Source organism: Rhinatrema bivittatum, chromosome 4, assembly GCF_901001135.1.
Source record: "Rhinatrema bivittatum chromosome 4, aRhiBiv1.1, whole genome shotgun sequence".
In the NCBI taxonomy this organism is placed as follows: domain Eukaryota; kingdom Metazoa; phylum Chordata; class Amphibia; order Gymnophiona; family Rhinatrematidae; genus Rhinatrema; species Rhinatrema bivittatum.
In genome coordinates, this window is record NC_042618.1 from 64,388,035 (window position 1) to 64,400,108 (window position 12,074).

The 12,074-nt window shown below is 42.2% G+C and overlaps 1 protein-coding gene across 4 annotated transcripts in view; it reads left to right on the plus strand.

The window, feature by feature from the left end:
* EXOC5 (exocyst complex component 5) overlaps positions 1–12,074 on the plus strand; it is a 102,623-nt gene that overhangs the window by 31,040 nt on the left and 59,509 nt on the right. For all 4 annotated transcript variants that reach the window (XM_029598243.1, XM_029598241.1, XM_029598242.1 and 1 more), the window contains 5 exons: positions 3,062–3,106; positions 3,206–3,346; positions 4,118–4,200; positions 6,089–6,298; positions 10,831–10,978. In XM_029598243.1, the coding sequence (XP_029454103.1) occupies positions 3,062–3,106; positions 3,206–3,346; positions 4,118–4,200; positions 6,089–6,298; positions 10,831–10,978 (627 nt within the window). The remainder of the gene's footprint in view (positions 1–3,061; positions 3,107–3,205; positions 3,347–4,117; positions 4,201–6,088; positions 6,299–10,830; positions 10,979–12,074) is intronic.

Sequence of the window (12,074 nt, forward strand, 5' to 3'; positions counted from 1 at the left end):
ACTCAGGTATCTTCAGGTCACCAATGACTTCGGGTCTCCGACCATCTCTTTGTCCTCTGGAATGGTTCCAATCGAGGCAAGCCGGCTTCTAAGACCACTATTTGCAAGCTGGTTTAAAGAAGCCATTTCCTCGGCTTATCTCTGCCAAGGTCGGACTAATCCGGAAGGCTTAAAGGCTCGCTCACTACGTTCTCAGGCTACTTCCTGAGCGGAGAGTCAATCGGTTTCTCCGCAGGAAATTTGCAGGGCCGCCACCAGGTCGTCCCTACACACTTTTGCCCGGCACTACCATCTGGATGTGCACGTGCCTGTGTTTGGTTTTTTGGGCGGCAAGTGCTTCGAGCGGGACTGTCTCGGTCCCACTCGGGATAGGGAAGCTTTGGTACATCCCAAGGTCTGGACTGTTCCGGGTACATACAGGGAAAGGAAAATTAGTTCTTAACCTGTTAATTTTCGTTCCTGTAGTACCACGGATCAGTCCAGATGCCCTTCCCTGTCTGTCTTTCTTTTCTGTCCTCTTGAAGCTTGTTCTTACAGAATCACAGATTTTGATACTTAATTTTTCACAAGAATACTGAGCAATTACACCGGAAGCCTTGGTTTTTCCAAGTGCCAAGTATATGCAAGAGCGTATAGTCTTACCATGTTCTTACATTGTTCTACAGTTGCTCCATTGAGCTTTTCTAGTTACTTGCTTGATCCAATTCTGGTTTTGTTGTTTTCTGCTTTGACAATGGTCATATTGAAGGGTTACAGGATAGGCTCTGTCCTCATATAGGACACCCTTTCAGTTTTAGTCTATCTCCACCTGCTGGAAAGGAGGCTCAACCCAAGGTCTGGACTGATCTGTGGTACTACAGGAATGAAAATTAACAGGTAAGAACTAATTTTCCTTTTTAACGTTGAAAATAACTACAACTTTTTCATTAGCATTAAGCTGTGCGATGTAATGTAATATGCCCATTTGGGCATTTTTAGGTTGGGGAAGGACCTGAGATGTGGGAGGGAATTGAGGGAAGGGCCTGAGATGTGAGAGGGGATTGGGGGAAGGGCCTGAGATGTGGCAGGGGAGGGGAGAAAAAGAGTGTGCATGCTTCTGGGGGTGGCACCATAGTAAGCATCTATTTATGCTACTATAGGAGGCCCACCTAGTAACCCGAGGTGAGGTTTAGGTAGTTGTATAGGGGTTAGGGGCCACTTTGACATGCAGAGTGAGACATACGAACAGAACAGTACACTCGTGTGAAGATTTGATGACCTTCGGAGTGAGGAAACTCACACAAGGATGAGATTTGTATAGTGTTCTCCCAACCTAGCTTGATGTTACCCAGGTAGAGAGTCCATCAAGCTAGATTGAGAGAACATTGTACAAATATCAAAGTGGTCCCTAACTCCCCTACACAACTACCTAAATCTCACCTCGTGTTACCAGGTGAGCCTCCTATAGTAGATTATATGGCTAACTACTACAAGGGCCTTTGCGGTAATATCTATGCGAAGCGCTAAGATAACGCACATTGTGATAAATAGGCTATTACCATAAAACACGCCCCTCTTCCTATTGCATGTGATATTTTGATGAATCTAGCCCTTAGCCAGGTAATGCTGAATATTGGCATTTAGGGATTTATCTGGCTAAGGCCTAGATTCATCAAAAAGCTATAAATAAATGTTTGCGTCAAGAAAGACTGAGCGCCTCTGTAGAGACCAATATGTAACTTTACTATTTATACCACTGTAAGAGGGGGCACTTTTAACTCAGGGTGGGGTTTGGAGGGGCGGAGTAGGTTGGGGGGGGCAGTTTTACATATACAGTCGGAGGTACGAACATCAAAGTTGACATCACTGAAGATTTTCTGTCATTTGGAGCGATGAAAGGTAAAAGAGGAGTTGATTTGTACAATGTACTTTGTTGTTCGTGCCTCCGACTCTGTATGTAAAACTGCCCCCCTTACAGTGGTATAAATAGTAAAGTTACACATTGGTCTCTCCTCCCTCTCCCCAAACGGCATGTGCGATTAAAAACCTTTCCGGTCAGTAATGCACAGCTAATACAGGCACAACGCACAGAATAAAGGTGTAGTTATTCCTGGCATTAAAACCCATGTTGCTGTGCGTTACTGTATCGCATTTGATGTTAGGAAACTGCTCATTTCCATTAACTCCGGCCAAACTCCTCCCTCTTGCATATCAAATATCACATTTGCATACTAACACGCGCTATTTACTGCGTGCGTTATGGCATTATTGCGTGCATTAGTGCATAATTTTTTCCACATTATCGCCGGCAGCATCATGGGAAATAACACCACCTTTTCCTGTGGCGCTATGGGGGCGATAGTGTGTGGCACCGCTGCAATGCAGCCGGCTGCTTACTATCGCCCCCCCACCACTTTTGTTTTTCCACGACTCATCATTCTGGTATAAATATAGCAGAAAGATGAATCTAGGGGCTAACTTTTTAGTTGGCTAAGTGGCAGTTGCTGACTGCAGCCAGATATTCAAATGGTGCCATTTAGCTGGCTAGGTTTACACGTAGCCAACTAAATGGCACTGAACATCAGGTTCCTGAGAGTTGGGGAAACCTAAAATAACAAAAGGTGGCCTAATGGTAGCAGACACCCAGAATCTGTGAAGCCATTAATGCCCATATCTGCATATAGGTATTTGTGTAGCAGCAGGTTTGCTGATTCTTAATATAAATATGTGGTTTAAAAATGCTTTCAGACTTCCCATAGTTTGCATGCAATAAATCTTTCCTTGGTTTTGCAATAATTTGTCCTTTAATGTATAGGAGGGGGGTGGAAAATAAATTTTCTGACTGTTTCGTTTCATGTATTTCATATGCTTTACCTGCTTGAGGAACTTTTCTGACCACAGAATCGATCATGCTCATATATCTGTATTTGATTTTTGTTTTGTTGTTTTATTATTTGGTTTGGAACAGTTTAACTTTGTTACTTGGTTATGTGGCCAAAACATTTTTTGATCTTTTTACTTATAAAGCAGGTGTACCTTTTATTCATGAGAAACCCTGATTAATTTATTTGTTCATTTCTAGGGCTACTCCCACTGTGTTGATGTGTACATAAAGCAGTGTCAAGAGGTAAAGTTTGAAAGTGTTTAAAATTTGGAAGGCTTAAGATGGTTTGCTGTGTTTCTGCTAGCTTGGGGAATTCTGTAATGCCATATGTTTCTTCTCCAGGGCGCTTATTTGAGGAATGATATATTTGATGATTCTGCTGTGCTGTGTCAGCGTGTGAGCAAGCAAGTTGGAGAAATTTTTAGCAGCCCTGAGGCAGTGTTGGCCAAACTTATCCAAAATGTTTTTGAAGTCAAGCTTCAGGTATTTTCCAATGTGAATATTTGCTTTTTATTCCATAATGAATTGTAGAATAAAATTCAGCTTGTGTGTGTGTGATACAGTGTTGCACAAGCCTGTAATAAGTGAGCAATGGCCTCTGGCACTCCCCCTTCCTTGACCCACCTTCAGATATTGACAGAATGCATCAGAATTGATTTTACGAAGCGGCAGCATTCACACACATTACAGTGTAACAAAATGATGGGGGCAGTTTTCAAACGAGCCAAACAGTGAGGCAGCACTGTAGCCACAGTGCTGTTGTTTAGGACAGGCTAACCCTAATCAGAGATTTTCACTCTTGCCTGTGTGGTTGCAGTATGTTTAAAATGTTACTTTTATTAAAAAAAAAAAAAAGGAAATATTTTTTTAATTTCAATAAAAGTGGGTTTTGCACAAATGAATCAGTACTCCATATTAACTTTATCTATATTGGTAATGTGAATGTTGACTCATTACTTCAAGATATGTAGTCATCTTCCTTATCCGTAGAATTATTTTTCCCATCTTTGTTGTTCATGGCTCCTTTTGTAGAAAATTGATCAGCAAGATCTTTTCAGTACAGATGATGGTGCCTATCTTTCCTAGCATGATGATAGGTAGATTTAATGACCACACTCACTTTGAGACAAAGATGAAATAGTTTGTTCAAGCTTGTTATCATAATGCATGACAAATCGGACAAAGCACGTATCTTTGGATTTTCCTTCTGCCATCTCTTGAGGTCAGAACTTAATAATTTTTAAAATTTTACAGAATTTTGTGAAGAACCAGTTAGAAGAATGTAGAAAATCTGATGCTGAGCAGTACCTAAAGAACCTGTATGATCTGTATACCAGGTAGCTATGGCTTTATGAAATAAAACACTGGTTCTGTGGACATTGTCTTTTCTAACCATAAATTACAAGAAGGGGGATCCTGGCATGAGTGTGTTTGGCTGCAAGTTGTTTTGAGAAGCACAGTTTATCTGCCTTGATCAATTAATGCCATTTAATTTTAGATGAAAGTTTGCATTTCAGTGATCACACTTAAGGTAGCACTATGTCACAGGGACATGTCTGGAAACACCTCCATGCAGCTTTTCTAAAGCATAGTTTGTTTTTCTTTCGTTTACGTTTTATTTTTCATTTTTATTTTTTGTGGTATGCTTCTCTTGATCAGGTTAGTCCTGCAAATTCCCTTTCCCTTTTTCCCCTCTGGCATGACTGATGTAGCTTCCAAGAACTGGCTGACCTCCTCGTTTAGCCAGTGGGAAATCCTGGTTCATAATATAGTTGGGAGCATGGCTGTTAACTGAGAGATTTGTACCGGTGCACCGTTTACAATATTTATAATAAATGTACTTAAAAATAACTTTGGAAGCACTAGCCATGAAATAAAGAAAAACAGCAAAAGTGAAATAACTGATTGAACTGCTTTATTCATAGCTTGAAAATTCCATTAATCCATGCTTAAATTCATCCGAATTTTGAACGGATTCATGGCACTCTAGTTTTATAGAGGCATTATCCCCGGGAAACCCCTTCTCCTGAAACCCTTGCCATAGCATTATGAGATTACATTTTAACATTAATTTAAATTAAACTTACTTTATAAATGGATCCTGGCTTCATAGTAGTTTATGAACATAAAGGCTCTGGAGTCCTCAGCCCCCAGCACATTGGAAATCCATTGGGGGTACTAAAGCCATCTGCATCCTCTTGACTTGAAATTGCTCTATCCAGGCCAAGGACTCAAGAGCTAATGGAGTCTGTTTTATTAGTGGAATATGAAGTTGTCTGCTTTCAAAGTAAGCTTATTTTCCGTAAGTTAAAAAAAAAGAAAATCTAGCTTACCTCCACTCTGATAAAATATCTAGTGATGCTTGATGTTAACAGAGGAAATGCTGTCCCTTTAAAGTTAGTACTTAACTAAAGAAAAAGATACTTGTTAGCTCACACACACAGTTGCAGGCAGTTCAGCTTTTCCATTGCATCATCAAGTCAGCATTTCAAAATCTTGGGAGCTTCTTCTGTATGTAGTGGATGAGATCCTAGCTATTGTGGTAGGTCAAACCAGTTTTTGAAAGGTAAGTGCCTCGATCCCTAGTGGGAAAAGCAGCCATGGGAAATTTGAATATTTGTAGGGGTATTATCTGACAAGTAGAAGTAGTATTTGTTGACAGCTAGTTTTCCTTTTATTCCCAAAGTGTAAAAATGTTTTGACTGTATCAGAAACACTTCTATAATAAGTAATGGGAGCTGCATATCTGTGGTAGAGTTCTGACCTGGAACAAGACTAAGTATAATAGAGTCTAAAGGATGCCAGAGACAAAATGCAGAGAGGGTATGTGTATAGGTAAAGTGGAGCGCATTACTAGAGCATCTATGATGACACTTACATACCTGTGCACTCTGAATATCCATTTTTGGAGGCCATGACCAATATCCTGTTTTGTTTTTTGGGGGGGATAAATATCTTCCAAATATCTTTATTTGCTGGTTGCTTTTTGTGTTTTTGCTGTCTTTACCCTCCAGTAGCCAAAAGGAATTTGGGTGAATGAAGCCGTATGGTAGCTGAAATAATTTTATGTTCATTTTGCTTATATGATTATGTGGTTTTTAAGGTAGCTGTATTTAAAAGTATATCAATCAAGTATATTAAGCATGTTAATGGGCTGTGGCAACCTAAAATACATGTGCAATAAATTTTACTCATATCTCTCTCTTTCCTTTGTTACATATTAAGGACAACAAATCTGTCAAGCAATCTGATGGAATTTAACCTGGGTACAGACAAGCAGACTTTCTTGTCTAAGCTTATTAAAGCCATATTTCTTTCTTATTTGGAAAACTATATTGATGTTGAAACTGGTTACTTGAAAAGCAGAAGTTCGATGATTCTGCAGCGGTATTATGACTCCAAAAACCATCAGAAACGACCCATTGGCTCAGGAGGGTATGCTTTATTTTTCCATTTCCTAGAAAGAAAATCATCTCTTTGTGGGCCTCTCCACTGCAATCTGTTCAAAATGCAACTGTACGACTTGTGTATCTTCAGCATCACTGTGATATGTAATTTCTCAAATTGCTACACTGCCTGCCTGCCTGCTTCTCTTATTGCGTATAAATGCATACACGCTGCAGCTGCTTATTGCCTGTCTTCTGTCTCCCTTTATCCTTTCTTGTGTCCTCCGTTCATCCAGCAAGTCGCTCTTTATCTGTGCTTGCCCAACTCCTAACTCCCGCACTTTCCACCTTGCTATGCCGTATGCCTGGAATAAGGACTTCAGTCCATGCGTCATGCTCCCTCTCTGGCTGTACTCAAATCCAGTTTACAAACTCACCTTTTTGAAGCTACCTTTTAATCCTAAGCATACTACAATAAATACACTTCTTGCAGACTCTTTTTTTTTTGTCATTTATATTTGTCTTGATAAGATTGTAAACATGGAGCAGGAACTGTTTATGTGTATCTGCACAGCACTGTATAAGTCTAGTAGTGCTTTAGAAATGTTAAATAGCAGTAATAGTATGTTTTTCTCCCTAAAACATTTTTTAACCTGATAGCTTACTTTTGATAAGATGCATCATTTAAACCTGCTAAAAATATTTGCAGACTTTGTAGACTATTGTCATTAAACAAGTCAATATTCAGTACCCAGTGAGCTGAGATTTTTTCCAGATAAAGTTACCTGGATAACTTCAGCTGAATATTCAGTGACACTAATCTAGATAAAAGTGCTGCTGAATATACTTGGTTAAAGTTACCTAGAAAACTTTGCCTCTCACCAGCTCACTGAATATTAGGACCCCCCCCCCCCCCACCAAAAAAAAGTAGTGGCTGAGCAACAGCTGATTCCGCACCCCCCTCAAATATAATTCAGAAATGTAAAAAATATCTAACTAATCGGACTCCGCCCAATATATGACAACCTTGTAGTTCCCCAAGTGACCACCTCCCCCACCCTCCATGTCCCAATTTAATTAAAAGTTGTCCCACAGTGAGAGGCGCACTGATTCTCCTCCTCCCCCGAACCAAAAGGTCCAAAATCCCTTCCCCATTGTCGTAGTGCAGTGGCGCAGTATCTGTCAGAGGTACCGGTACTTAGTGTTCAGTGCAGTGGGAGCAGCTAACAGCCTTTCCTGCTCCCAATCTGCTTTTGGGAGTGGGTGGGGATTTTATACCATTATTTTTGTAAAGGTAGGGGTTGGGGAGATCAGTGCTGCTCACCATGGGAGAATTTGAAATCATATTGGGGATGTGGCTGGCTGGCTTGGTATATTACAAGTTTGACATATCAGTCAGGGGTACTCTGCTTGATTGTGCAACTTTTTTTTTTTTTTTTCATTTTTGAATCATATTGTGGGATGAGGAGGGAATTAGCTATGGCTTGACCAATAGACTTCTTTTTTTTTGTTGTTTTATCTGGCTATATTTATGTCTGTAAGTTTTCTGACCAGAGTTAACAGGAACACTTTTATCTGCTAGCTGGATAAACATATGTCATATCCCTGCAACACCCTGGCACTGCCTCTTTCTTATCTGCTTAAATTGTAACTGGGTAATGACTTACGCAGTTGAAATTTAAAACCTTGGTGTGCTTGGAAATTCAAGCTTCAAAAGTTAATCAGAAAAACACTTTTTTGAATGTTGACCTCAAATAGGATCAGTATTCAAAGCCATTTAGACAGACAACTCACAAGCTATCTAAATGGCTAGTTTTGAATATTCCCCTTTCTTATCCAGCTAAAAGAAAGGTGCATGTTGGGGGTATTCCAGGCGAATAACTTATCCAGCTAACTGATATTTGATTTGAGTTAGCAAAATGGCTTATTCAACTTAGATGTGCCAGAGAAAAGGCCTACGTTTATCCAGCATCCTGTTCCTGGATAACGTTAGTCTTACAATAGGCAAAATATGTTAATACAAATTGTTTTATTTGTGAGTACAAACCACGTACCACTTTGTGCATGTACTCACAAATAAAATATTTTTTATTAGCATATATTGATCAGTATATTGCTTGCCACACATTATTGCCTATTGTAATTTCTCTATATGTGTGAGCTGTATACTCCGTCCCTTCTTTGTTAACTTTTGTCTTAACCAGCTGTATTTAAAAGAATATAGCTGCTGAAGTGGTGAAGTGTGAGGCTTTGGGGGGGAAGGGAAGATTGTGGACCTACTGACCCTAACACTCCCCCCCCCCCCCTCCTCCCTCCCACCTGAGGTCCAAATGCTCAGCTTCACTATAAAGTCAAGCCTGCAAACCCCTCCCCCCCTAAACCACCTCCATCTAATACTGTGAAAAATACAAGCACCGGGACCAATCCCAGTCTTTCCCTTCCTCCCCAACCATACCTGGAAATTTAAAAAAAAATTGTAAGTTCCAGGTACCCCTCCCCTCTCCCCCCAACTCTTCCCCTCTCACCTTCCCTGTACCTTTATTTCCTTTAATCTTCCGCTTGGATCTTGGTGTGGCGGCCTGTCAGAACATGGGCCCAGCGCTTCTGCATGGTTCTCTGGAAGTGCTACTCTGGAAGCCTAGCAATGGCAGAAGCCCTGGGCCAGGGTCGCAGTAGGCCACTACCATGATCTAGGCTGAAGATGAAAGGAAATGAAGGTACCTGGTGGGTGGGAGGTAAGGGCTGAGTTAGGAGGGAAGCTGAGCCCTGGTGATTACAATTTTTTAAAATTTCGACGGGACCTGGAAGCAGGGTGGAGGGAGTGGGAGAGACCAGGACTGGCCCTGGTGCTTATATTTTTCAAAGTATTAGATGGAGGTTGGGAAGGGGGGGGGGGGGGGAGCAGGCTTGGTCCAGTAAGTCCAAGCGTTTGACCTAAGGTGGGAAGGAGGAGGAGGGAACATGTTAGGGCCAATAGGCCTGTGATCCTTTTTTTTTTTTCCAAGGCCTCACTTTGTCACTTAACTGGCCCTATTTATTTGAATATAGCTGTTAAGACTAAAGTTATTTGGCTAGCTATAGCTGGATAACTTTATAACATATAAAAGCTTTCACACTAGACAAATAATTCCACCTCAGCCCCCCCCCCCCCCGCCCCCCTGTTTCCCACCCTGCCACTGTACATAGTTAATTTAAACTCTTAATATATTCTGTATTATGTTATGCTATCAAGCATGTTAAGGTAATACTATCTTGTAAAACAGTTATTTGTACGTAGCCAGTTGCTCAGTTATGCTGTTATAATGTACCATGTCATTATAAGTTCGCCTTGGACATCTATTAGATAAATGAGGCTTGACCGATGTGCCGCAAATGCACAGTAGAGAGCAACTCTACTGCACATGTGCAAGCAAACACGTCGGTCACAGCAGAGCGTCAGCTCTTTGAAAACGTGGCGGCGGCGAGGAGCTGTGGCGGTGGCGCGCATGAGGGAGGGAGGGACCTCCCCTAGAGATCTTCCGTTTGTGCCATCCGAAGGGGTTGTGAATGAGCTGAGAGAGAGGGGGAGTGACTGGGGGAGGGAGGAGGGAGTGACTGGGGGGAGGGAGGAGGGAGTGACTGAGGGGAGGGGGGAGGAGGGAGTGACTGAGGGGAGGGGGGAGGAGGGAGTGACTGAGAGGAGAGAGGGAGGGAGACTAGAGGGGGGAGGAGAGAGGGAGGGAGACTAGAGGGGGGAGGTGGGAGGGAGAATAGAGGGTGAGGGGAGAATGGGGGGGAGGGGGAAGGAAATGGACAGAAAATTTTTTTTTTAATGTAGCCCGTTGTTACGGGCTTAACGGCTAGTCTTGTTATATGTAAACAGATGGGATATGTCAAATTGAATGTCGGTATAGAAAAATAAATAACAGGCGATGTTCAAAAAATTGATGGTTAGGTTGAAAGTTACCTGCTTTAACAGTTATCTGGATAGCTTTAATTGGGGATATTCAGTAGGACATTTATCCCACTGAATATTGGGCCTAGTATATATAGGATTAGAATTAGCACGTCTGAACAGTTCTGTGATCTTTGTGTATTTGTCTTGGTGGCTGCTATACACATGCACTGATTGTGAATATCATGCATTATTTGTACATTGCGCATGGTGGCTGCTGGAAAAAACGCTGTCCCCGATCCAAGTTTGAAGAAGTGCGGTTTCTCAGCCTTCCTTTTAGCCCCAGGGCAGGGCAAGGCCTTGAGGGGCAGGAGCGATGCCCAATTGCTCCCGCCTTGCTGGCAACAAAATTCCAGATGTTATCTGCTGACCTAAGACTTTGCCTTGCCCTGGGGCAAATAAAAAGATCTGAAGTGGGAGTTGTGTGCTTAATTTTTGTAAAATCAAGTGGGTGAGGAGGGGTAGTTTCGGACAGGGAGCAGGACTTTTCTGTTGGGAGCAAGTGAGCTCAGTACAATTTGATTTTAGTCCCTCGTTTTTGATGGGCAGTTACACTAGTCTGTGCATATCTGTATCTCGCTACCCTTAGGCTGTTTTTTGCGTCATGGATAAAACAGAGCATTCACTTTCTCTTTGCTGTGTTGTAGCATTCAAGACCTGAAAGAGAGGATTAGACAGCGCACAAACTTGCCGCTTGGACCGAGTATTGATACCCATGGCGAGACCTTTCTGGCCCAAGAAGTGGTGGTTAATCTACTGCAGGAAACAAAGCAAGCTTTTGAGAGGTGTCATAAGGTAAGAGGCACAATTATGCTGCAACAGGTTGTAGATGTCCCATTTAAAGTCACTTTCAGTGGATAGTATTCAAATGGCCTATGCGGGGTTTTTTTTTAGTGCACAACGTTTACGCAGGTTTTCAGAAAGAAACTACCCATTTTTCTCTTCAAAAATTAGTAAATGCAAAGTGTGCGTGATCTGTGTACTTTGCCATCTGTTTGGGTGGGTGGCTGAGGGGGGGGGGGGGGGACGACAAAATAAGTGTACAGATATGAAAATCGAATATATGCATGCTGTGTTCATCCTCAACCTGAATGTGCTCCAGGAACTCCCATTTTTGCCCACAGCTAAAAGTACGCATGCTGTGGCAGCCCGCATGTACTTTTAACTGCTCCAAGAAGGAGAGTAGTGTTCAGCCAAGCTGTTTTGCCCATGGAAATGACTTTGAAAATTGCCCTCAAATTGCCAAGGTCCTACGGGGCTGAATTTACAATCCCCCCCCCCCTCCCAAAATGGTGCATTTCTTAGCATTCAGACAGGTTAATCCATTCTAGTAGGTTATGCACCTCTACCAGCAGATGAAGATGGAGCAAAGCTGATGTCATAGTATATACACCTCTGCACCTACATCAGCCCACCAGTATTCTCCATCTCTAGCAGATGGTGGATGAGCATCTCCCGACTGGGGATTGCTTTAAAAAAAAAAAAAAATAAAAAAAAAAATATATATATATATATATATAATGAAAGGAGAAAAGGAGGAGGAAATTAATTTGCCCCGCTCTCCTGTGAAACAGTATCGGACATTGGTTCGCGCTTGTGCGCCTGGGTGTGCACTCAGGTGGGCATCTATCTGGACCGCGTATTCTGTGCCTATATTTTGGATACTTATCGGACAGGCCTTGTTTTTGGGCACCTTGTCCAAGCTCACTTGTGCGGGTGCGCAGCTTGGAGCGTGCTACTAGTGAGTGTCTAGCTTGTGCTGGATGCCATATTCAGGCATTTCAGCTTGGTGTCCCCCCTAGCTTGTGTCGGTGCTGCTTGGAGGCTCAGGGAGAGTTATCTCCAGCTGCTTTTACTGAGCCCACCCTTCCCAGCATATTGTGGGAATGGG